Below are 26,917 nucleotides of genomic sequence, written 5' to 3' on the forward strand. Positions count from 1 at the left end.
ATCTTCCTCTTCTTTTTTTTGCTTGAGGACGATTGGCCCTGAGCTAACGTTTGTGCCAATCTTCCTCTATTTTGTATGTGGGTTGCCACCACAGCATGGCTGATGCGTGGTGTAGGTCTGCACCTGGGATCCGAACCCATGAATCCAGGGTGCCAAAGCAGAGCACGTTGAACTTAACCACTACGCCATGGGGCAGGCCCCTCTTCTCTTTCTTATGGTCCACACTTTCAATAAGCGATTTTGCCTTCCCTACAGTGTCAGTGCCCATGCTGTTAAACTCTTGTCTATTTTCCAGCTCAACTCATTGTCATGCCCTTGCTGTTAAAATTCAGATTTATATTCCTAGATCAGATCTTTCTCCTGAGACATGATGCCTACTGGACAACCTAACTGCTTCACAACACTCCAAACTTATGTCTAAAATCAAATCTTTAATTTTACTGACCTTATAGTCTAAAAGTTTTCCCTCTCTTTTTGTTTTCTATCTCAATTAATGACACCAGCACACTCCTAGTTGAATAAGCTGGAAATCTAAAAGTCTTGTTTGACCTCACCTACCCTCTCCATCTACGCCTGTCCAGGAACTGTGTCTTGTCAGTCTTGCTTCTTTGACAGTTCTCAGGAGTGTCCATTACTTTCCATCCCCTTTACCAGGTAGCCTTAATTAAAATCTTTACAATTTCCTATGTGGCTGGCAGAACATTCTCTTACTGGTCTTCTTCCTTCAAGCTGGCCCATCATGGACACAATAAAGCCAGAATGATCGCTCTAAAATGCAAATATGATCATATCACTTCTTTGTTTTTAATACTGTATGGCTCATCAACTCTTTTAGGATAAGTTTCAAATTCCCTGGTGTATAACAGAAGGCTCCTCATATCCAATTTGCAGCTCTCACTTAATTTCCTGCCACTCAGTCCCTCAAACTCCATTACCATAAATAAAGTGTCACAGGCCCGTGTATACTGTCCTCCTTTGTGTACATTGCTCACTATTCTTTTCTCATCTCCATTAACTTTCTCTCTCCCTCCCCCTTCTTAATACACACACACTTTACTTGTGTAAATACAATTGTTTCTTCAAAATCAGTTCAAAATTTTGGAGAAGATTCTCCAATGACAAAACCACTCAAGTCTGAACAGGTGGTCTATCAAGCTCCCATATGATCTGTAGAACACTTCTTTTAAAGCTATTTTCAAACTGCATCTTAATAAACTGTTTTTTGTTCGTTTGTTTTTTTTTCTCTCCCTCTAAACTGAAAAGTCCTTTGTAGAATAGCTCTTGGCATATAGAAAGTGTCCAAGTTGGCAGCTCTAATTATCAAGTGATGTGAGAAGAACTTATAAAAAATTCAGTCCTATTTAAAATGTAGTTGTCACAGGTCAAGGCTATGGTCTTTGTTACTCTTATTGAAGAAAAAAAGATTTAATAAATTATTTTATTTTCCTCTAAGTTTAAAGAGTAACAAAGGATAATTCTCAGTGTACTTTCAGCACAAACCCATAAATACTGTAATTAATTCTTTCTCAATTAGTATTAATTTACCTTTTATATTTAAGGTGCAACATAAGCAATAATTTAATATACTTCTTAAAATGAACTTTAAATTTGTCACTTTTTCCCTCAAACTTTCTAGCGGCCCCAGCTTATTAAAAATAAAATCCAAAGTTTTGCAAGCAGCAATACCAACATGATTCAACTGACTATCTGGCTATTCTCTTTATGACTACATCTCCTTCCATATAGCATCCTCTCAACAAATATTATTGAATGAATTAACTGTTGAATGTGTTATGTTTTCAGCATTCTCAGGAAGGCAATGCACAGAATTGTATTGAAGCATGCCTCAGACAAAATGACAATTGCTTATATTCTCCATGGATCTCATTTGCTGCTGGTTTCAGGCATCTATTTAGCATGATGCAGTCTTAGGTATGCCTGTTGCAATATAAAAACCATCTCAAAATAAGAATTCCAAAATATATGTTTTGTAAAGTTTCTATGTGCTATATAATTACTATGGATAATGCATATGTTGAGAATTAAAATATTTTAAGTTAAGTTTAGACACTAAATTTACTGCAAAATTGTGTGTTTGGTTTCCTAGAAACTGATATAATGAATACTGAAGTCTAGGTCACATATTTATTTGAAAATAGCTTTGGGAAATTCTTTATTATCTAATCACAAGAGTAAAAGGATGAATTCTGAAACTTCAAGAGGAATATTACAGACAATTAGAATGAATTTAGTTAAATGAAGGGAAAAAAATTAAGCTTGAGCTTGCTGTGGTGTACAAGATGTACTGAAATTACAGTCCCTCCATTGAGCATAATGACTTCATTCTACAAGCAGAGTTAACTATGACTTTCCTATACATATTAGATAAAGCTGTATATTGTTACTTGGTTAATCATCATCTCTTGTCTTAAAAATAAAATGGATTTTCCATCATTAAATGTTTAAATGAAGGAATGTGCAATGTCCAGTCTATTTCTTCACATTTTTTAGGAGTAATTACATCTTTTACAATTTCTTTTTTCCTTTTTTGTCAGCATCTATGTGCTTCTATAAAAGGGACTTGTCCTCAGGGTGGGAGTGTGGAAATGTACAATTAAAATAAGTCTTTATTACGTTACTGTTTGTTAATTAACTGAACACCTTCATCAGCAGATCTATCAAGCTTTCTTTCCTGAAGTTTTAAAGACTAAGCAAATGTGAGAACGAGGCTCTTGTGCAGCATGTGTGGTATGGAACAACTGGATTTATTTTCATCTTAGATGCAATAACACAGTGTGAAAATCAATGAGAAGTGAAGGCACGGGTAATTAAAAGATGCTTTGTTTTTGTTTCATATGAAATGCCTTTATCCCATTTGCAAAAATATCCCCCCAAACAAACAAATAAGCAAAAAGCCACTACATATACACACAAGACAAAAGTCGTGTAAATTAGAAAGGTGCTGAAGTTAGTGCAATCAATGAATATTAACTCAAAATGTGCTTATTGTGAATGAGTACCATGCAATGAAATGACTGACTTTAAAACAAAAATCTCAACAGGCCATTCCCTCATTAAGCACTGCACAGGTTTTACACTAATATGCCCTGGGTCCCTGCACACACCACCAGTGTCCTCTGCCAGCACTCCCTCCACCGTCTGGACATCAGGCTCAAGGGTGTTCTTTGAATTCTTTGATATGCCATGCTCCTTCTGGCCACAGGGCCATCTAACATTTTATTTCCTCTACTTTGGACACAATTTCTTTCCTCTCCACTAATCCTCTCCACTATTTACACATAGTTCAGAATTCAGAGTGGAGTCTTTTCATCTGCGATTTCTGGATATCACCTGGAGCAGTAATAGGCAAATGGGAGAAATGCCACCACTTGGAAAATATTTAAGAATACTTAGAAGCATTTTTGATTGTAATAGTGACTGATGGAGGGAGTGCTTCTGCCATTTAGTGCTCCGGGATCAGGTGCTAAGAGATCCACAATGTGAGGTCAATTTTGCGCATTGAAATATTGTCCATCTCAAAAAGCAAATAGTGACCCCATTGAGAAACACTGACTGACAGAATAGATCAAGTCCTGTATTAAAATTTCTATTAGCTCTCTGATCTCTACCTTCATTGTCATTTTAAATGAGTAATTTTATTGGTTATAATAATATTAGCCCAAATAAAATTATTGGGTGAAGGGCAGGGATCTTTATTCCTGACATGTTTTTTCAGGTAGACAGAATTAAAAAACATAACATTCCTGGCCTCCCATTCAGCATTCAGAATGCTCCCTTACTCATTGTACCTCATGGAATGGGAAGGGCTTATTTGATTTGTAAGTTTGGCAAATATAACCCAGGAATCCTGTTCAGTTTATTTCCTCCCTTGGGAAGGGGCTGCCTACAATTCTGCTCTTCCTTGGTGAGACTTGGTGAGACTTGGTGGCTAAGTCTGCTTAACTGTGGAGTCCAATCAGCAAGCCCATTTAATTTTCTCACCAACCTATATCTACCAATAGTAAAAACGATATTTGGCACCCATCTGATACCCCTTTTAAAACTCTCAATTTGTTAGCCCCCCACCCATAGAAAACCCACCATCTCATTCCTAGGCCAGGTCACTCATTAAGAAACAAGTTACAAGGAGAGAAATTTTAGGGAGCAAAACATAAGCAAGTATAAACAAAATAACAGGGCTTCTGGGATGGCCACACTTGGGATATGGACAAAGTGTTTTGATTTGAGTTTTTCCAGTTGTACAGTTTTAGATTTCAATTGCTGGAGCCTAGATGAGATGCTTCCAGCCAGCCACAGGATCTTGCAAAGGGATGCTTGGGTGTTGGCCAATGGTCAGGCACAGGGAGCCTGGCAAGAAGAACTCAGGCCACACGGACATGGACCTCAGCAAAGCCACAGGTCTGAGTAAGAGAGAGTTGGCCAGAGCATGAGCCTCAGCGAAACTGTGTCTCTTCATGACGTAGGGGGATCCTGGCTTCAGGATGTTATAGGCAGAGCTTTTCCTAAGCAGGCACGGGTGAGGAAAAGCTTCATCTGCGGGAGGGTCTTTCCAGTGATGAGCCTCTTAAACATCAGAAGAAGAAAATGTGCTTTCTATTTTTAATCTCAAAAGCGGCCAATCTCCTTATGTGCTGGAGAGCCCTAGGGAGCCTCTAGGTTTAAGTTATTAGAGAGAGGCCTAGGTAAGCAGCATTAGGTCAGCTGCTCAAAATTCCCTTCTGAATTCAGAACCAAGAAAGAAACCTGGAGGAACAGTTCTTAGTTTCAAGTAGCTTACCCATTGGCTCAAGAATGGAAGCTACTCAAATAATTTGTGTGTGTGGTTCAGGGTGATTTGGTCATTATAACTGGCCTGCAGGTTTTGCCTGTGCTTTAATGGAACATTCCCAAGAACTTTATGGAAGTCAAAAATGGAGACACGGCAAAGTCTGCAGAAGCACGAGCCTGTGGAATTGTTGCTCCCCAACCCCAGAGGCCCCCACTTCAAAAGCATCAACAGCAGCTTCAGTTCAGAAAGAGAGTCAGCGGCAGCAGCGACGCAGCACAGGACTGAACTGCTGACTCACAGGAAATGCTGCAGCTGTGTTACTCGACAGGCCCCCACCCCAAATGCTGCATCAAATGCTAAGCACTCAAAGCTGAAAGGAAATGGACATTAAAAGGTTTGGAATATATTGACTTGGAAAGAAAAGAAAAACGCAAGACCAGGTGACTGAGTTTATCATCGCTGTGACACTTTCTCAAGGGCCTCTCTCTGAGAGAGGATGTGGGAGACGTAGGGACTCCCACCATCCCCTTCCCCTGATACCTAAAATGTACAGTCAAAACTAATCTTCAGCTAGAGCTTTCCCCTAATTTAGTTTAAATTCACAGGTCTTGATTCTGTAAAATTTACCAGCATTCTGATGAGGCTAAACCCAAATACTTTACTTACCCTCCATTTCTTAGGTATTCTCGAAGTGCTTCTGTATTCTTTGGCCAAAATTGAGGGAAAGGTTTTTCACTTTGTCCTCATATTTGTTTCAGCTTTTATTACCAGAATTCCTTACTGTATTCTTTCAATCTCATTGCAAAATCTCTGATATGATGTAGTAGAAAGGTGACCAGACAGAATTTGGGATGAGTGAATTTTTAGCCCTGGTAAGAGAGTAGCCTTTTGTGTTAATTTAATTTATTCTGTGATGAACTGACAGTTACCTACACCAAAATCCATTCTCTTCTTCTTCTTTAGTAACTAAATCCTCTATTTTATTTATGTGCCTAATGGAAAGCCTGTATTTTCCAGCTTCTCTACCATTCACTAATGTGGCCTTGTCACTAATTAATGGCCAGTGAAATGTAACCAGAAAAATATGTAATTTCAAGGAAAATTCCTTAGAAGATGTCTGGCATGTACCCTTTATCTATTTTTTGTCCTTTCTTGTTTTGCCTCCATATTGCTCCCTGGAAAACAGATATGATGGTTGGAGATCTAGCAGCCATCTTGAGATATGAAAACAAGGGCTACATCAGTCAGAGGTACAGGAGCCCACCGATACAGTGCGTACATGTCCACAGCTGGGGGGACAGAGCATGGCAGAGAAAGGAGTGGTGTGGAACGGGAGGGACAAACAGAAGTTGTCTGCACAGATACCCCAAAGGGGAGAAGACTTAAATTGGATAAGAGTTTTGATATTACAATGGATTGCACATTTTAATTTTGAAATGAGGCTGTCTTTTAAATAAAAATGATTCAAAAAATTATTAGAATAATATGACAAGTTACTCATAAGCGGGGAAAAAACTAGTCTACAGATTATGTCCAATGGGGAAAAAATGAATAAAGTTGTTATATATTTGCACCTTACTGAGTTGAGTTCATTCAACGAAATGAGTTGAATGACCTATGTCAAGGGTTTCTCAACCTCAGTACCACTGACATTTTCGGCCAGATGCATGCCCAAGTTGTAATAATGAAAAATGTCTACAGACATTGTCAAATGCCCCCTGGGGGCAAAATCACCCCAGCTTGAGAACCACTGAGCTATGTTGATAAATAGAGGTGAGGCTCTATGGTAATTTTGTGGGTTGCTTTTTAATTTTCAGTAGTCATACCCCTTCCCTTGCCCTAAATATCATAGATTACTCCTTATTTTTGTGCTCCATTTCATTAAACATTCATTCTTTTAGCAACTAGTAAAAGCTGGGAGTCAGATGATAGGGTGTTCTGCTCAGCAGAAAGGTTTTGTGGATTTTGTAGAGTTTCTTAACAGAGTTTTCTTTACTCTTTTCTCTTTTCTCTTTTCTCCTCACCTCTCCTCTTCTCTTTTTTTCTCCCCCATGAACTACTTCCCAAGGTGGCTTGAGAGAAAAAGAAATGACCTTCTTACCCAAGAATTTGTTATTCTAGCCCCGCTACCAGGTAGATGTACAGTGGTGGAACAGCCCCCAAATGCAGTGTTTCTTTTTCTTTTCTGCAGCCCCTGCCCCTCAGCCAGGATGCTTAAATTATGCTCGAATTATCTAATCACCCACTGAAAAATGACAAGGGATCCTTTTGATGGACCGGGAATTGATGCAAAGATGCAAATCTTTTATTTCGTTATGCGGAAGAATAAACAAAGTTTCGGAGCCCCATTTTGACATGTGACTATTAACCTTCTAATTAAGATATTTGCGGTTACTAAAATTTAATATTCGTAATCCAAAATTAGTGCATAGCTTACTGAAGGCTCTGATTTAGCATACTGATGTTGTTTGAAGTGCATGTGATGTCCAACAGTTGATATCCTTCCATTTACAAATTACTCTCAGCATCATTCTCATTTTCATTTATTGTCTGTTGTTGTTTTACTTTATTGTCAATGGGATGAAGCCTTGTATATTTGCATAGTTTGGGCCCCAAATCTTCTATTGTTTAAGATTTAAGATATGTATGTGCTGTGGTTCAACCACAAATTAACAATATTGAATTGCTAAAGCAAATGTATACATAATTCCTAATAAAAATTTGTCCTGTATGCTTCCTCTTCATTCATAATGGACTGCATGTTAACTCGTATTCTTGAAATAAAAGCAAATAAATCTAGTAAATTTTCAGGATCAGATAAGTTTTGAGCTTGTAGGGCATTGACTACAATGCAAAGTACTATTTAGAAGCTCACTGTCCTCTTTTAAAAAGTAAATGATTATTGTTTCACATATGCTCCTTCCTAGTATTTATTATCTCTGCTTTGTTATTATTTTACCAGAAAGTGTGATTTCATGGGGTAAATAAAACAAGAGTCTTTTTTTCCTCAACATGGTTATTTCTTGATCTGTGGAGTACCTAGATTTTATTCTTTTGATCTAATTGAGAATATTTTTAACATAAAAATTTTCATTTATTTTTATAACAGATCATTTGCTCTCAACAGATCACATGATTTTTTTAGTGCGTTCTTGCCAATTTTTTTGTTGCCTAATTTTTTCTTTATAGGATAGAATAGTGGTTCTCAGATAGGTGTATATAGTACTTTTTTCAGTAAATGTTTGTTGTCTACTGTTTACCATGCACTGTTCTGGGCTCATGAACTATATCAGTGAACAGAACAGACTGAGTCTTGTGTTTGTGGACTAGACTTTGAATTCTAGTGGGAGAGAAAGATGATAAATAAGATAAGAAAAATATATAATCTATCAGGTGATAAATGCCAAAATCATTGACAGCTTATTCTCTCATCAACAGTTATAAGAGGGCTGCTTCACACACTTTTGATATTTTTCAGTATTTAATTTAATTTTCAGAAAGTCTAGAAGTTAAAATGTTGTCTTGTTTTCTTTGCCATGTCTTTAATAATGAGAGAGGTTAAACCGTTTTTTAATGTTTCTTGACAGTTTCTTTATATATGAACTGCCTACATATGATTCCTTTGCTATATTCCCTTTTATTCTTTTTCTTTATTTGTTCTTTGTATGTTAAGGTAATTAGCTCCTTAAATCTCATGTATTACAAATACTTTTCTTACTTTGTAATTTTTTAGTTTCCCATATTTTTTCTGCAATTAAAAAGATTAATTGATCACATTTATTAGTTTTTTTCCCTCTTGGTTGTTTCTAGGCTTTATATCAACCTTCTTTCCCTACTTCTCACAATTTCTTCTAGAATTTTTATATGATTATTTCCTTATAACTAATATTTGGATCACTCTGAAGTTGGTTTTGGTATAATAGCAAGTTAAATTGCCAACTTCATTTTTTAATTTTTAAAAATTTTAGCTTAAGTGTCTGGTCATTTGTCCCAATACCATGGTCCAGCATCTATATTTCTTTACTGACTTGGTATTACATATTTTTCATGTACTAAATCCCCATATGTGTGAACTTCTATTTTTTGACTTTATTTCGAGTCACTGGTCTGTCACTCTACAAAGCACCAAACTCTTTAATTATCATTTATTAATATTTTAAATACAGATTAGGTTCAATCCTACATTAGTAATCTTTTTCAGGATATCTCTAGAAGTTCTCCTTTGGTTATTTTTTAGATAAACTTTACACCTATTTTCTTACTTCCCTTTGCCATCCCTCAAGAAAATCATGTTATTTTGTTTTGGATAACATTGATTAATTTTTGAAGAACTGACATGGCTAAAATAATGTCTTCTTACTCACAAATCAGATGTGTATTTTCATTTTTCATATTTTTTGTATTCTTTTGTTGGAGTTTTAGATTTCTTCATAGAAGAATGTTTCTCACTAAGAATTTTCCAAGCTATTTTATTTATTTTGTTAATATTGTAAAAAGTATCCTTTCTTCCTTTTTAATAAAAAATAATGTAAAAGCTATGTTCCATATGCTTGTTTCATGACTAACATTTTAATTAATTTTATTATTTTTTCAAAAAGTGTTTGATTGACTCTTTTATGTTTTCTAGGCATAAAATTTTAGAATAATAATATTTCCAGGTATAAATGTATTTTTTCTACTCCCAAACCTACAATTCACAGAATTCAGTACCAGCACTACCTGCCTACACTAAGAGAACTAAGTCATCCAATGAGTAAACAAAACAAAAGCTAAAAACAATGAAACAGAAGGAGCAGGATGCACAAAGTTTCCCAGTTGCAGAAAATAAATCAACAGTGGGCTGGCCACGAAGGAGCAGATGGTGTGGGTACAGGAGTGTTGGACATGTGGATGAGAAAGAAAGGAGAGGAAACTCATCAGTACTTGGGATTGGATGGAGCACTTCCAGGTTTTCCCAATCCTTTCAGTCTCCCCACCAAGAAGAGGTGGAGTGACTTATCAAGAAAGCAAACTTGGGAAATATAAATTGGACATGCTACGCTCAGCAACGCTCTCTTCCTCATGGGAATGAGCATCCCAAGGTGGCAGGACTTCCTCTCTGCTCTTACCGTTCTGTGACCCTAACCTCCGGGTCCAGCAATGCCTGGGACTGAGTAGGTGAGTCTGCCTAAGCCTGGGTTAGGAGACTGAATTTGCTTTCACACTAAGATATCTTCCAATGGAAACTTTACAAAAATAATGATGTTACTTTGACCTCCATTTGAGAATCCTTTGTCTTATATACCAGTTTATTTAGAACCCAGGCAGAAAAGAAGTGGAATTTGATTGGGCCTCTCAAAGACCTGCACGAGAATTTAAGGTCCCTGAGGGTAGAGATCCCGTCTATTTTGGTACTCTTTCTCCAACAATATAGTGGTTAAGGGTGCAAACTCTGGACTCAGACTAAACTGGTTTCACAGTCTGGCTACGCTATTTACAAACTCTATCACGTGAGACAAGATAAGCATCTTCAATAAACCTCATTTTAACTGTGATAAAGTGTTCATAATAATAGTACCTATATAAAAGTGTGCCATTGAGAAGTAAACTAGATAACCTGTGATAAAGTTTAGCACAGTGAGCTAAGCACTGCTTATTACTTGCTAAGTACTCAGTAAAAGTTGTGATTATCGTTATGACACATGGAAGACAAAAAATAAATATAACCTTAAATGAATGTAATCTATTGAAAACAAGAGTGGACTAGTTATCAGGAAATTTGAACTCTGGAATCTAGGTTTGTGCCAGTACAAACATAATCTTCCAAAACAGAAATTCCTATAATAGCCAGAAAAGAGATTTTTGTGAAAATCAGGGCACACGATTTGTTCATAAATTAGGCAAATAAATTAAAAAACAATTTGAATTTATCCCAGAAATTCAAGGAGAGTTGATTATTAAGAAATTTATAAATATAATATACTTGCTTAAGAATATGTTTTATCTAGATTATATAGATAAACCAAGATATTTTGTATATATGTGCGTGTGCGTGTATCTCCTCTTTGGGATGCTCTCTGATCCTCTATCCCATCTAAGAGGTTGACCAGATTCTCAGAGGAGCTCTAAGAGATCTGCTTATGGGATCATCCCAGAGTCCCATGCCTGGACATCAGTTCTATGTGAGTGGCCTGGCAAGTGGATCACTTCTGCTGACTGGCATGGTGGGATCAAGCAAGACTGGGCTACCAGAATTCTACTGACACGATGATTTTGCATAACTCTCATTCACTTGATTTTGCATGACTTGCATACAGGACAAATTGAGGGCTTTTGGCTACCCATAGTTCAGCACAAATCCTTGGGCTTGAGCATTAATCAGGCATTGGCTCTTGCACTTCTGTATTATGACCATGGTACTGCCTTAAGTCTACAGGACCCAAGAGTGGTGGGGGTGGCAGCGGTCATCCTTTGCCCTGTGCATCAACATTGCTTGTACCTAGGGTGGTCACTCCCCCACTCTGCAAACTCCGCTCCACCTGTCAGGCAGCCCTCCTGGTGTGGCAGCTCCTATCTCTTCCCAGGACTTGGACACAGTTGCTCCACAACGCCATCAGGCCCTTCTTACAGATTTCATCTTTTGCCTCTAATTGATGTTGTGACACTGTGCTCTCCTTGGTTGGTCTTAAGCTATGCCACATGAGAGAGAGCCGTTTCTCCTTGGTTGGTCTTAAGCTGTGCCACAGGAGAGACAGCCATTCCTTCCAAGAATAAGACTGCTCTTCTCATTCCTCACACGGTCTGTCTTGCTGATGGTGATGTGTGGAAGACAGAAATGCAATCCACAAGGAAAGAAATCACATGCTAGAAATGCAGTGATTACAGCCTAAACTGCTTAAGAGAGGACATGATTGGAAAATGTGTTGTTTCACATTTATATTCTATATTTATATAAATATCCTAAAGGTAAATTGAACACGACCAGACACAGAATGATTATTTACTTTTACCTGTATACTCTGGGTAAGACTTGCATGTGTGGTCATTACCAATAAAGCACAGTAACAATCTCTAAGAAGCTAGTGTTCATAGGTGGCAGGATGTATGTTGCAGCATCACGAATAATGATGTAACCAGAATTAAAAAACGGTATTAGGGAACTATAAAGTCAAGAAGATTTATATTGTTTCAATACAAACAGATTTTTGAGAACCACTGCTTTGTGATTAATAAGTGGCACTACCTCTTTCTGGAGGAAACAGATATGAAATTAGCTAGAAATGATGGATTTGGCAATAAAGTACAGGAAGAGATGGTTCTTAGACATGAATAAGAATAGACCATTCTTGTTGATCACTATCAAGAATTTTCACAAGCTCTGATTGGACAATAAATGTGTAATTAACTTTCTCTGCTCCTTATTCTAAATCATTGACAGATCACTACCCTCCATGGACCCGTGAATTTTGTAATGCATTTTGGAGCTCTGCAAAAATATATTTGCTTGGGGTACCACACACTGTATGGGTGGACTTGAGTGCCAATATATTAATAAGTCAAATAAAAAGATATGATATGACTATCTCAATAAATATCAAAAAATACTTTAAAAAATTTAACATATTTGTTAAAAATGTAGTAAAAAGTTAAATTTGGAATATTACCTTAATAAAATATGTATTTTAATTTCAGAGCTAACTTCTAATTATTGATGAAACTTTGAAGCTTTGGAGTTAAATCTGTACTTGAGTCCACTTTCTATCACTTACTAGCTTTTGGTTCCTGGAAATACTTACTATTAAAGCCTTAGTTTTCTTATCAGTAAAAATAAGTAAGGCAATCTTATCTGTGTCATAGGATTGTTGTGACAGTTAAGTAAAATATTGCTTGCAATACACTTAGCAAAGTGCCAGGAACATAGTAAGAAGTTGATAAAGAATTGTCTATTAAAACCACCATCATCCAAGCTGAGAAACAACTTTGCAAACAGTGGATAGGATATTCATAAGGAGAACCACACAGTGTCAGTGTGTAAAGTTGTGAATAAGTGAGAGATGCGAATTCTAGGGTGGCAAAACTAAATAAATATTGTAAAAACAGAGTTCTCTCCAATTTATTTTATACGTTTAATGGAATTCTATTCCAAATTCCAAATTATTTTTTAATTTAATAAAATTACTCTGATCTTCATATGAAATAGTATATAGGCTATAAAATCTTAAAGGATGTTGAAAAAGAAACATAGTAAGAAAGACTTGGTCTATCAAATATGTAATTATATTATGCTCTAATAATTAAAACTGGGAAGTGTTCACATAAGAAGCAACTGACAGATAATAAAACTAAAGAGCCTAGAAACAAAATTTTTAGCTTATAGAGATGTAGATACACATATAGATATGACATCAACATCCCAAAATAATAAAGATATAGACTACTCAATACATGAAAGAATTGAGTGGGCAAAATAAAGTTGTAATATCACCTCTCTGTATCATCCGGTAACTTCTGGATGTCTCAAAGACTAAATATAAAAGAATAAAATCATTAAAAATAAACTAGTAAGTAATTATATAGGTATTTAAGCACATGATTGTGTGCAAAGAACAAAGAGTGGAAGCATAATGAAGAGACTGATACATTGAATATATTAAATTTTTTTGTGTTGAAAACATTGTAAACTAAGTTTTAAAAATCAGTACTCTCACTAATGCATAGTGCCTGGAACTTGGTATGAGCTCAGTAATAACACGTGTTCAGTCTTAGTGAACATTTCAGTTAGTTATGGCACATCCATATAATGGGGATGTTTTTTGGCAGCCATTGAAAAGATCTTTTAAATGGCTTTTGATTATTTTGAAAATAATTATAATATGATAGGAAGAATAAAAAACAAGTTATAAAATGCATAATATGATCCTAATTATATCAGAAATTTAAAAAATAAAGGGAAATAAAAATTTAACAGCATTACCTATGGATGATTTAAATATTTTGTCTTTGTGCTTTTCTGCATTTACAGTATAGAATTTTTAAAAAGACATTATAGTCAAGGTACATGTTAAGTTTATAAACCAATAATAGGTCTCTAATGATGACAAGAAAATTGGGAAGAGAAGATATTTTTATTCAAATGGGTGGAAGGTAGGAAATCTTTTTTTTTTTTTTTAAGAATTTTTCAGGTTTAAATAACTACAGGGCTTTTAAATACACTTTTTTTCCTGGTAGATTAGAGAGAATGAAGGGAAGTTAATGTTGAAAGTATAGTCGGCAGATCCCTACTGGTGAGAATTAAACCAATAAATCACAGGAGACTCTGTGGGTAATCATTTCAGCTGGCAAGAATAGAGCACATAATATTAAACTTTAGACCCACATTTACTTTTTGGGTCAAGGTTGACGTATCAGGAAATGAAGTTAGGGGTATAAGCAGCATAAGAACATGATATTTTTTTTTGAAGTTAGGGTAAGGGATATCCATGGAGAAACACTTAGGTTATGTGGTGGAGGGTTCCAGAGAGTGATAATACTGAGGTTGTCATTACATTTAGCCGAGTCCTTGATGTGAGAAATTTCAGTTCATTGTTGACGACACAGATTGCAGAAGCATATGGAAGCAATTAGAGGAAAGTAAATGGAGACTGTGGGTACAGGCTGCATGTTTGTGGAGCTTGACTAGATAAAAGGAATAATATAGAATGAGATCTAAAAGAGGCAATGAGGACTCTGGTATCTTCTTTCAGAGTTGAGGAAATATGAGCATGAAAGGAAGACAAAATTGATGATTCTCTAGTGGAGGGGTGGGGGCGGGGAGTGAACAAGGGAGAGCTGTCTCACTATGAGCAAAGCAGGTTCTGTAGCAAGGGCTGAGGGGTTAGATTTCCAGATAAGAGGAGAACTCCCCTTCCGCTGAGATTAGGGGGAAGGAAGCTCTGATAGAAGTAAGAATTCATCAGGAGACAGGCAGCTGAAGTGGGGGGAGCAGTGTAGTATGTGCAGGCAAGGAGCACTGGATCAGAAGATGAGGCTGGCTCTCCATGAATTAGATGTATGACCTGAGGACACGCCCAGTGTTTACTGGGCTTATTAACCTCGTCAGGTCTGTTTCTCCTTGGATCAATGGGGATGTGATGCATTCCACATAATTTTCCATAATATATGGAAAAATCTCTTTAAAAGTTGTAATGCATTCTTATAAATAGATGGTAATTTTTATCATGAAATGAGGTGGGAAGAGGGCTAGATGAAGGCAGATAAAGGTTAAGAGCTTTTGGAGAAATTCATCATAAATTTCAATGCAGCGCTCATGGCCTGAGAGAATGGAAGCAGCGTAGCCAGCTGGTGGCCCTGACAGGAGCTTGTTAAATTCGTCTGACAATCCCCCAACAATCCTGCTTTATGAGCATGATGCTTCTGATGAGTGTCTAACATGCTTGAGCTTAAAAACACTTCTTGCACCCTATCTTCATTTACCAGTGTGGATGATGTTTATTGGGCCCTTATTTAAAAACCTCTCTGAGGCTTCTCCCATGGTGGCCTTTTAGATTTACAGTGTTGGGTACTATGGAAATATCTTAGAATCTAGATGCAGCGTGGGTCCGTGAGAACAGCAAGATTCTCACGCACTCAAAGCTCCATAAAACATGTACAGCATTGTCTTAGGTTGCTTGGAGAAACTGTATTCATATTCATAATGTATTGCATAATTATGAGATCCTGATTTTCATATTTCCCAGTGTGCCTTTTCAGCTCTGCTGTATTACCAAATTAAAGGAGACAATGCAACTTTACAAAATTAGACTGTTCTGTTTTGTGTGTTGCAGTTTGACAGTGCTCTATTTTTAATTTGTTCATCATTGATCCTAATAAAGACAAACTGTCATTGTAACCATTGCCTGGAATGTAATACATTAGTTTTATTGCCTCTATAACAGCTGCTCATGTGTCGCTTCCTCTGTCATTCAATGATGATCCGTCCTTTTCTACACGCAGTGCCAGAAAATCTGAGAGAGCTTCCATACGAACTCAATTAAGTAGAGGGAAATCTAATTGTGTTCCATCATTGTATTTCTACTACTTAGAACATAAAGGGGACGGGACGTATAGAAAGAAGGTACTTCATTATATGTGCTGAATAAGTGAAGAATAAATATTATGCATTTTTTTTACTAGCTTTGTAATTTTTGCCTTTCACCTAAACTCTCTTGGCCTCAGTTTCCTCACTTAGAAATTAAGAAGGATAGAAACTGCCTTACTGCTGCTGTGAGGATCAAATGAGCGAACTTTCTTAACTTTGTATCCCTAGCAAAGAGATGCAAGGCTGTTAGGTTCCTGGGCAATATTTACAACAGTGCCTTAAGTTTCAAATTAATGCATATGATAGCTTCAAATTTCATCTTTATTCTTTAAAAATATTATTTTGCCATGAAAATTTTGCTTGTACATCTGTACATATTTACAGGAATCTCCTGAAAGATCATGTAATCTATTATGATCTAAGTTTAGCACGTGATCGGCAAGACTGGGCCCAAGCTTAGACATAAAGTAGGACAAAGAAAACCGGAGACGTGGCCAACAGTAGGTTGTTAAAGGGAGTCCAAGGTTTGCTTTCTTCCTCAATGTCTTTTTCCCAAGTTTTGCCTGTAATGGTCAAATGTGCTGCTCAAACTTCCTTCTAGGGGGCAGCAGTGCCCTGGAATTTTGCCAATATTCCTTTGTCTCTCTTTAAATTTAGTTCAGTGACTTCTTCTTAGATCAGGTCTTCTTCAAAGAAGCAAAGTCAAAGGAAATAATGGTGCTAAGGATGTTATCAAATAGTGATATCAGAAAAAGGTAATAGTCTACCCAAAGTTGTTAGAAGGAAGAGTTGATGCAGGGCATTTATAAAGGAAATATCATAAAATGGTACAGTTAAGAGAAACTCATATATTACAAAAGACTGCACAGAGGAGAGAAGCCCTCATTTCACTGTTAAATACATAGACTTTATTTTTACTATCATACTTAATATATACTTTATTGCTATTAAAATCAAGGTTATTAGGGATAAATGTGTGCTTATTTAAAGAATAAAACTTTGAAATATAGGTTTTTAAGCACATGAGAATTAAAATCTGCTGAACAAAACACTTTTCCAAGAGGTGTAAATAATAATTTTTGGAGAAAATGCAAATAGACCTAACTCTGACTTGGGTTTTCTTGAATTTGCTTTGATTTGTTAGAAATATGTATTGAATTAATGATTTTTATTTTGAATGGGATTAGGATTTTACAAAACAACTCAAAGTACTGAGAAGAAATTAGTTCACAACTCTTGACTTTGCTAGTCCCCTACTAGTTGAGACACTAGCCACAGCAAATCTTGACACCAGATTATACATGAATTTCTATTTCTTATCTCACCTGGCCACATTCAATTACAGCTCTCATTGTAGGGAGCTTATTAAAATGTTTGGAAAGTTTTCTTTTACAGTTTTGTATTATGCTCTTTTTTATCGTTATCTGCTAGAACTTGGTCCCAAACTCTGGGACTAGAGGGTTGGATACTGTAGGCATGATGACTCAGAGGGCTGGTCATCCAGCAGGAGAAAGATGGTGGATCTATCAGTTGCTACTAAAAATTAACCCATAACGTCTTTCCTTTCCTTACACCACTATTATCTAGGTGGAATGAGGAGGACTTTCACTTTACCTCTCCTTTGCAATCAAGTCTTCTCTTCACGCTAATTTGTCCTGAATTTTTATTTAATGATACTTCATAATTATGATGGGGGTGAGGAGAAGAAAACAAAATTGTTTGCCAAGGGCTTTGAACTGTTCTGAAATAACTTCACTTATTATAGCATTAGAGAGGAACCTTGCTTGGTTGTCATTATTTTGCAGAATATATGGTACTGATATTTTCTCTTTCTCCAAGGGAGATAAAGTAATAGACCAAATGGGAAAAATTCTTCTCTGAGTTATATATAACTCACTTTTTTTCACCAAGTTCTTACTCATCACTCTTAATTGCCAAATCTTAGAGCTATGAAAAAAACACATTGCAACTAATCATATAATGAGATCTGATATTATTTATCTAGAATATATTCACTTTTTAACAGCTTTGTTTGCTTAACATTTGGTAAAAAAGTGCAATTATTACTGGAGGAATTTAAATATCCTTCAAGCATACTGTTCTTTTTTTACATTTCCTTGTCACTTATTTAAAAATATATTATATGCTATTGATGCAACGGGGGTGACACTTTTAAGATAAATTCAGAAATGCCTCTCTAGGATCAACCATTAGAAATGAAATGCAAAATTCTGTCACACTGACATGAATGACTGCCACTGTAATCACTGCCTCCTCTTTTATTAGGTTTTTTATTAATTAAAGGTAAAATCTACCATTGGCTTTATAAAAGTGCTCATCTGTTTTCCTTTGATTTCAAATAGATTAAAAGTGAGATTTGATGTTAATTAAAAACTTAGAATTTATGAGGATTTTAATTGCAAACAACATTTCACTGGTGAGCGTGTAGATGACTCTTGGTTCTGTTTGGTAATAAACATGTTATTGAACAATGACAAGACAAAAAAATAAATCATTTGAAGAAAGTACACCGTCATCAGCTCTACCGTCCACGCATGGCTTGAATCCTATCTAGCTTCAGGCAGGGAAGAGAAGCTCAAAGTGCAAGATCTCCTCTGCGAGTTTTAAACTTTCACACTGACATCTGGAAATTTCACTTTTGTTTTGACAATGTGAATGGGTTTAAGATCGTAACAATAAAAATGTTATTTCAAAAAATTGGTATTTCAAAAAATGTAGTTAAAAAAATTATCAGGACTAATCAATTTAATGGAAATACTTTGGCATCATATTCTGCAAATATGATTTTGTCAGTCTATCTTTAAGCTGAATTTAGGATGTGTAGGGTAACTGATGTCCAAGAGGTGCCCAGAAGTTTCACATTTTATTATTTATTGTCTTAACCACAGCCTGTTGCAAAAAATGGCCATCTTATGTGGCAACCTGTAGCACTGATATTTTCCAATGAGAATCTTTGCATATTCTCCTCTGGCATGAATGGGGTTCAGCCTTGTCATACTGGGCTTTTAAGGGGAACTCTATCTTTGCAGCCCAGGGTACATGTGACAAGATTAAATTGGCACACTTTACTGTACAGCTCTTGTGTTCCTGGCAGTGCTAGCCTGGCTGATACCTCCGAGAGAAGGCTCAGCTGTCACTCAGTGACCCATTAACACTACTGTTCCATCCTGCAGTGTCATTTTTCTCATTCTCATGGAGATAATGCTCCCTGGAGACCTTCAATACCTGCAGGAATGAAAAAGAACAGCAGAGACAGGCTAACTATCAAAGAGCGAGCAAACAACACAGCCAGACCTCGAGTTCCAACAGCAGAATCTTAAACTGAGTGAAAAGATGAGGCCTATTGTGATGGCTGGGTGGGGAGGTGGGGGAGGATCGAGTTTTAAGAGAGATCATAACTTTTTAACAAGCTATTTTCTTCTTCCTGCCTGAATATCAAAAGAAGTGTCCAAAATAACACTTGCAACTAGATATAGAGAAAGCAGCTGCTTTGAACATGTCATAAGAGAAATGTGGGTAAAAATTTATTTATAAACAGGGATTTTATAGTATTTTATTTGTATGTTTATTTACAAACAGGCAATGGATATAAAACAGAATATGTATTAAGATGAATTGCTAATGATCTAAAAAGAACAAGATCCCTGGTTAGGATTGGTTAATTGGGGTACAAAATCACCTTCCTACTAAAAGCACAAACGAGGAAAATGATAAGCTATCTTTGTAACCCTAGCCCTCAGACTTTTTTTGTCCTATGACTAGACTATTACCACCAGCTCAAGCAAACTCTATTGCTCTCTTTTAGTCCAAACTGTATATTGTTTAGTGGGTCACTTTATAAGAAGTTATGCTTCCTAATGTTTACTATATAAAGAGGTATTATAAGAACATGCTTCTCGATTTCCCAGACTAAGACTGGTTCCATTTAGATTGATAAAAAAGCAAAAAGCAAAGCCACCTGAATCTTGATGTTTTCTATGGAAATCTGTTGAAGATATTAAAAGAAAAGATAAAAAAAAAGTAAATTAGTCAGAAAATAGGCATAAAACTGGACAGGATTCAGGATTATATGAAAGGGTAAAGGAAGGTGCCATAATCAAAAACTTGTTAGTTGTTATCACAATCTGTATCTCAGCCCTGCCTCCAATTTTCCCATGGAGGCAAAGCTTATTATTGGGTTTAGACTGTTATTCTCAGGCTGGGGTTTGCATACCATCATTGGCCTGGCCCCTCCCTCAGGTGACACAGGTGCTAGAAGCAATAGGATAAACGTGGCATACGCTTCTGGAGCACTAACTTTTCTTTAAAAAGTATTTTGTTTTGTTGTTTTTAAAGTTAAATATTTAAACTACAAATAATTTTTCTACATTAAAATATATATTATACATTATAGAGTGGGGTAAACTATGCATACATATTTTTAAAAAAACCGACTTTAAAGAAATATTGGTAAGAGTTTCTTTGGCCTAACCTCTCAGAACTCCCGTGTGCCTTAGGGACTCCGTTTGTTCTCTCCCGTTGACACACGTTGGAGAAGCGCTGCTGTAGCGTTCAGCCGGGAAAAGGGACAAGAGTATGAGGTTTTAGCAGTGATGATGGCGTTAATTTAGGATCAGGGCGTAGTTCAGCCAAGTCTTCCAGCAAAAGAAACAACCTGTGTTCTTAATTTTACGGCGGGAAGGCACCGTAAAGATCAATTGACGCAGACTGGCGGCCCGCGCCCAGCGGCCTGACGCGGCCTCTGTCGCCAACGCCACCGTTGTGGCGTCGCGCGTGTTGGGCCGGAAGGAGACGCAGAAAGAGAAGCGGGGACGCGCCGGCAGTTGGCCCGCGGAGAGGCGCCGCTGCCCCGGGCTTCGCTCCACGAAGAAGATGCTCGCCGCCGCCGTCTCCCGCGTGTGGTCGGGAGTCGCCCAGAAGCCCGCTACCAGAGTGCTGGTGGCATCCTATAACTATTCAAATGATGCTACCCTCGAAATTAAGAGATGCGGTCTTCACCGGTTGGAAGAGGGTCCGCCTGTCACAGCAGTGCTCACCCGGGAGGATGGCCTTAAATACTACAGGATGATGCAGACTGTTCGCCGAATGCAACTGAAGGCAGATCAGCTGTATAAACAGAAGTTTATTCGTGGTTTCTGCCACTTGTGTGACGGTCAGGAAGCTTGCTATGTGGGCCTTAAGGCAGGGATAAATCCCACCGATCACATTATCACAGCCTATCGGGCTCACAGCTTATGCTATGCTTACGGACTTGCTGTCCAATCAATTCTTGCAGAGCTGACAGGAAGAAGAGGAGGTTGTGCTAAAGGAAAAGGAGGATCGATGCATATGTATACCAAGAACTTCTATGGGGGCAATGGCATTGTTGGCGCTCAGGTACCCCTGGGAGCTGGTATTGCTCTGGCCTGTAAATATAAGGGAAACGATGAGATCTGTTTGACTCTGTATGGGGATGGCGCTGCTAATCAGGGTCAGATATTTGAAGCTTACAATATGGCAGCTTTGTGGAAACTACCTTGTGTTTTCATCTGTGAGAATAACCGTTATGGAATGGGAACATCTGTTGAGAGAGCATCAGCCAGCACTGATTACTACAAGAGAGGGAATTTTATCCCTGGACTAAGGGTAGATGGAATGGATGTTCTATGTGTTCGGGAGGCAACTAAGTTTGCAGCTGACTACTGTAGATCTGGAAGGGGGCCCATACTGATGGAGCTGCAGACATACCGTTACCACGGGCACAGTATGAGTGATCCTGGAATCAGTTATCGTACACGAGAGGAAATTCAGAACGTAAGAAGTAAGAGTGATCCTATCATGCTTCTCAAAGATAGAATGGTAAACAACAAGCTTGCCAGTATTGAAGAATTGAAGGAAATTGATGTTGAAGTGAGGAAAGAAATTGATGATGCAGCCCAATTTGCTACAACTGATCCTGAACCACCTTTGGAAGAATTAGGCCATCATGTCTACAGCAATAATCCACCTTTTGAGGTTCGTGGTGCAAATCAGTGGATCAAGTTTAAGTCCATAAGTTAAAGGAAGACTGTATGTCAATTATTTTTTGTCCTTCAAAGGAAAATTCATGGGTAACTTTAGGAAACTGTGTGACCAATTTTGTTAAGGAAGAATAAAACCCATAAAACAAAAGTCTTGTAAACTTTTATTAAAAGAATTTGAGAACATTAAAAGATTATTAAAAGAGATCATTGAAAGATGTACATTCAATAGAAAGGGATATTACATTCAATTGTATGCTGTTGCATTAAAAGATACTATACAGTTAATCATTTAGTGTTGTTAAAAGATAAACTGAGCTACATTAAAACTTTCAAAAGTTTATTTGAGCATACAATCAGTGTCAAACTGAAGGTGGTTAGGAGTGCTCCACCAACAGGAGCTAGGGGAGAGGTTTTTATAAAGAAACAAAGTAAAGAAATTATTTGATTGGCTATAGCTTAAGCAGTTGCTGTTTGGGAAAGCCTAGTTGACTGTTTGTGATTTTTTTTTTTTTTTTTTTGCTGAAGAATATTCACCTTGAGCTAACATCTGTTGCCAATCTTCCTCTTTTTTGCTTGGGGAAGATTCATCCTGAGTTAACACCAATGCCAGTCTTCCTCAATTTTGTACGTGGGTTGCTGCCACAGCGTGGCCACTGATAAGTGGTGTAGGTCGACACCTGGGAACCGAACATTGAGCCGATGAAGCAGAGTGTGCCAAACTCAACCACTGGACCACGGGGATGGCCGCATGTGATTCGTTGTTCTTAAGTTTCATTTTCTCCATTTGAGTGCATTGACTCTGGCTTAAGTTTTGAGTTACTTATGTAGGCTACCAAGGCATTGGAGCCACATTGTCTGATGGTTTTCTTATTTAATTACTTAAACAATGTGAATATCTTAAAGATTATTTTAAATTTATATGAGTCTAAAATAGGAAAAACAGAGAAAGAATTATTTAAATTCCCAAGTTATTTGCTATAATAATTGTATTTGATTTCACTTTATATTATTTTAGTAAATACTCTTGTTTAAAGGAAAAATAGCTCTTTGATTCCTACTCCACTCTGCAGGGATTTGTGTGTAAAGTCCCTACCCTGGGGTAGAGAGGAAATTTCAAGTGACACCAAGGTATCAGGACCCCTACTGCTATGCCACTTAAAATAGTTTACTTGACTTAACCAACAACACGGTCTACTGTCATAGCATGCATGTGCATGCATAGTCAATATTGATGCTGAAGCCAGTCAACACTGACCATTTTTCCAATGAAACATGACATATAACAGGGTAGGGGGAGATAGGACAAGGACATTTTTTCATGTTGTATTTTATTGTAATATTTTTAGTGTATCAATTTGAAGGAAAAATGTAAACAAAGTTAAAATCTAGGGAAAAACTGCATTTTGCTTTAACATTCAAGTTAACACTACTCTTATTTTACAATGCTTTTGTACCAAATGAGTTTCATATTTTAAAAAACTAGGTAAATTTCAGACTGAAAAATGAATGAACAGATATGGTGACATTAAAGGAGTTAAGTAGAGGAGATGATATTAATAAAAAGTTGAAAGTAAAATCGGCCCTAGCTAGAACCAATTATTCACAGATAACATTTTTCAAAGGAAAATCTAACTTGGATCATACAGGTTTGGTTTTCTCTGCAGTCCAATACCATGTCGATTAGCAAGTCATGGCTTTGTGAAAACATTTTTACTTGGTTATATCTGACTAATGGCCTAAAATCTTACTGTGATGTTTGGCATATCTTACTCCTCTGAGGTGGACTTACTGAAATCAGAAATCAGAATTTGCCTGTGATTTAAGAAATAGTTCATAGAAAGCACCAACAGATTCAATAGTTAAAGGTTAAAACTCATCACAAGAAAAAAAATTTGTTACTATGCATGGTGATAGATATTAACTAGATTTATTGTAGTGATCATTTCATAATATATACATATATAGAATCATTATGTCATACACCTGAAACTAATATCATGTTATATGTCAATTATATCTCAATTTTAAAAGAACGTTAAAACCTTTTTCTTTACAGTATCTACTTCTACAAATAAAAGCTAGGTAATTTCTAAGAACTCAACAGAAAACCAAAAGCTTAGAGGCCTGTGAATACATGAACTTAACGTGAAGGTTTAATCTCTATACCATCCCCTAACCAGGTTTAAACAAGTAAGATAACCTCAACATTCTCAACTCAGAAAGCAGAGACAAGCATTGGTTTGTCTATAAATCAGTGATATTGCTAGCTAATATGTTTTGGTTATGCAGTTTCAGTTCAGAGGTAGGTTGATTGAATTCCTTTCATTAAAAACAAAAAACTATTTCATAAGTAAGTCAAGGTAATCACATTCTTTGAATGACAAAGAATTCTTCTGCTTTTTATTTATTTTGACATTCTTATATTTCCATAAACTTGCAAGAGGAAGATAAGCTGTTCAATTAAAGTTATGTTCTGTATACAATATACAGAAATCATTTAAAAAGTTTGTTAATATTGTGTATTCTTTTAATACCAGTAAAAATTAATATACTAATAACTGGCTAGAAAAGAAACCATCACTAAACCAAGATACACAGATACTTCATTTCAGAAAAAAGTCCAATCTTACTCTGTTAGAGGAATAATGTACATTTGTCACAATATACATTATCAAATTCCATCAAAGCAGGAAGTTTTCAATATTTTCTATATTAAAAAATGTTAAGGCTTTTGTGAATACATTCAGGAACTATAATCATATCATTGGTTGCACACAATTCTGTAACGATGCAAAAAACTAAAAAGAACAAAAACCAAAACCCCTATTATTGTCAATTAGGTCAAGCAATAAATTAATAATAGCAATTATTTATCAAGCTGTAAATCAGAGAGGTGTAGAAATCCAGCAGTTGGATTCTATTTCCTGTTTGGAGCACTATGCTACTCAGTCTGTTTTACCCACATATTAGAAGACCGAATAAGCCATGATGGTTATAAGAAGAATTTCCCTGTTGCAACAATGCTAGAATATCTGAGAGAAAGAAGAATGCCTAATATCTTAATCTTTATGATACTCTATAAATGTAAAGGATAGTGTGCATATCTGTGGAATGGAATGAGAAAAGAAGGAGGTTAAGAAAAGTATACAGGGCCAACCCCAATGGCCTAGTGGTTCCAATTCAGCATGCTCTTCTTCCACAGCCCAGGGTTGGTTCCCAGGCACGGAACCACACCACTCATCTGTCAGTAGCCATGATGTGGCGGTGGCTCACACAGAAGAACTAGAAGGACTTACAACTAGAATATACAGCCATGTACTGGGGCTTTGGGGAGGAAAAAAAAAAGAAACACACTTTCCTGATTGACAGTCATTCCCATAGAAACAAACAAAAAAAGAGAAAAATATTTAAAGGGAATACTTAGATACATTAGAATTATGTTTGTTTTAAAAAATTGATATGTCTGACAATCTAGTGTACAAAACTCAGAGCACTTGTTAGTGAAAGATAACCTGATAATTCATTTGTGAGAAAGAGCAAGTTTAAAAAAACCGAAATATAAATCACATGCCATAAAATTCATCTTTTTAAAAGTGTACAGTTCAGTGGTTTTTAGTATGTTTACAAAGTTGTGCCATCATGACCACTATCTAATTCCAGAACAGTTTTATCTCCCTAAAGAGAAAACCCACACCCCAAATCAGTCACTCCCCATTTCCCAGTCTCTTAATCCTTTGGAAAGTACTAATCTACTTTCTGTCTCTGGACTTGTCTATCCTGGACATCTCATATAAATCATACAGTATATGCTCTCTTACCTCTGTCTTCTTTCACTTAGAATAATGTTTTCAAGTTTTGCTATAGCATATATGAGTACTACATTCTTTTTTACGGCTGAATAATGTTTCATTTTATTTATATATTCATTAGCTGACGGACATTTGGATTTTTTCCGCTTTTTTGGCTATTGTGAACAATAAAAGCTAGTGTTGACGAGAAAAATTCAGTACTTTCCTTATAAACACAAAGATAATAGAAATTTAAAAATACTAGGCCAAGACAGTGCAACAGAATCTCTTATAATATAGTCCAAATTAGATAAAATAACTTGAGGACAAGTGGTAAAATATTTTCAGCCTCAATATTTATCAGCTTATATAACATGTTGTTCCAATTAGATTTTGATTTTTAATAGACTTTAATTTTTAGAACAATTATAGATTTACAGAAAAGTTGAGAACAATGTACAGAGTTCCCATGTGCCCACACCCAGTCTCCGCTATTATTAATATCTTATGGTAGTGTGTGGTGAGGGAAGGGTAATCACAGCAGGCCGGGCTGCTCAAATCCTGCACAGCCCAAAGACAGGCCTGTCTTCACACTCCTGGGAGGTAACTTCTGAACTCTTGGGATGTTCTGCCTGATAAGAATGTTTCTGTATGCCTAAGGCTTTGGGTCATGCTGTACTAGTTTGTCCAGATAAGTTCATCTTAATAATGTGTCCCCATGTAACTCCACGGAGAGGAGACACCCGCAAGCTTGTGCCTGGCTTCTCCTGCACTGCTCTCCATGGGTCTTTTCCTGTTGCTGATTTTGATCTGTATCTTTTCACTGTAATAAACCATAACTACAAGTATAACAAACAAAAAAAATCAAGTTTCTTAATTACTTAGAATAAAAACCTATATATAGAAGAGAAGTCCCAGAAATATTGAATGGCTAATTCAGGTTCACACAGTAAATGATAGTGATAGCTGTTAATCAGAGCTACTATTCTTTTTTGCTAGACTGCTTCTGAGCACAAGACAATATGCTTAGTATTTTTTATACATCATCTGATTTAATGTTTGAAATATCCATATAACAGGCATTTTTAACCTTTTAGAAAAGAGGAAGCCGAGGCTCAAGTTAAGTAAGTTGGTCAAGATTTCACAATTTATAAATGGTGGAGGCAGGATCCAAGACAGGCAAAAACATCTATATTTTGAAAATTACTTTTTTGTACTGCTTTCTAGTCATTGCTTCTAGTAATACTCAACCATGTAATAG

General features: G+C 36.5%; 1 protein-coding gene across 1 annotated transcript; it reads left to right on the plus strand.

Moving 5' to 3' along the window:
• Positions 1–20,717: 20,717 nt before the first annotated feature.
• Positions 20,718–21,905, plus strand: PDHA2 (pyruvate dehydrogenase E1 subunit alpha 2). Its single transcript, XM_058546463.1, has one exon. It carries the CDS (start codon positions 20,739–20,741, stop codon positions 21,903–21,905), a length of 1,167 nt encoding a protein of 388 aa, XP_058402446.1. The 5' UTR covers positions 20,718–20,738.
• The last annotated feature ends 5,012 nt before the right edge of the window (positions 21,906–26,917 follow it).

This window comes from Diceros bicornis, chromosome 8 (genome assembly GCF_020826845.1).
Source record: "Diceros bicornis minor isolate mBicDic1 chromosome 8, mDicBic1.mat.cur, whole genome shotgun sequence".
Classification (NCBI taxonomy): domain Eukaryota; kingdom Metazoa; phylum Chordata; class Mammalia; order Perissodactyla; family Rhinocerotidae; genus Diceros; species Diceros bicornis.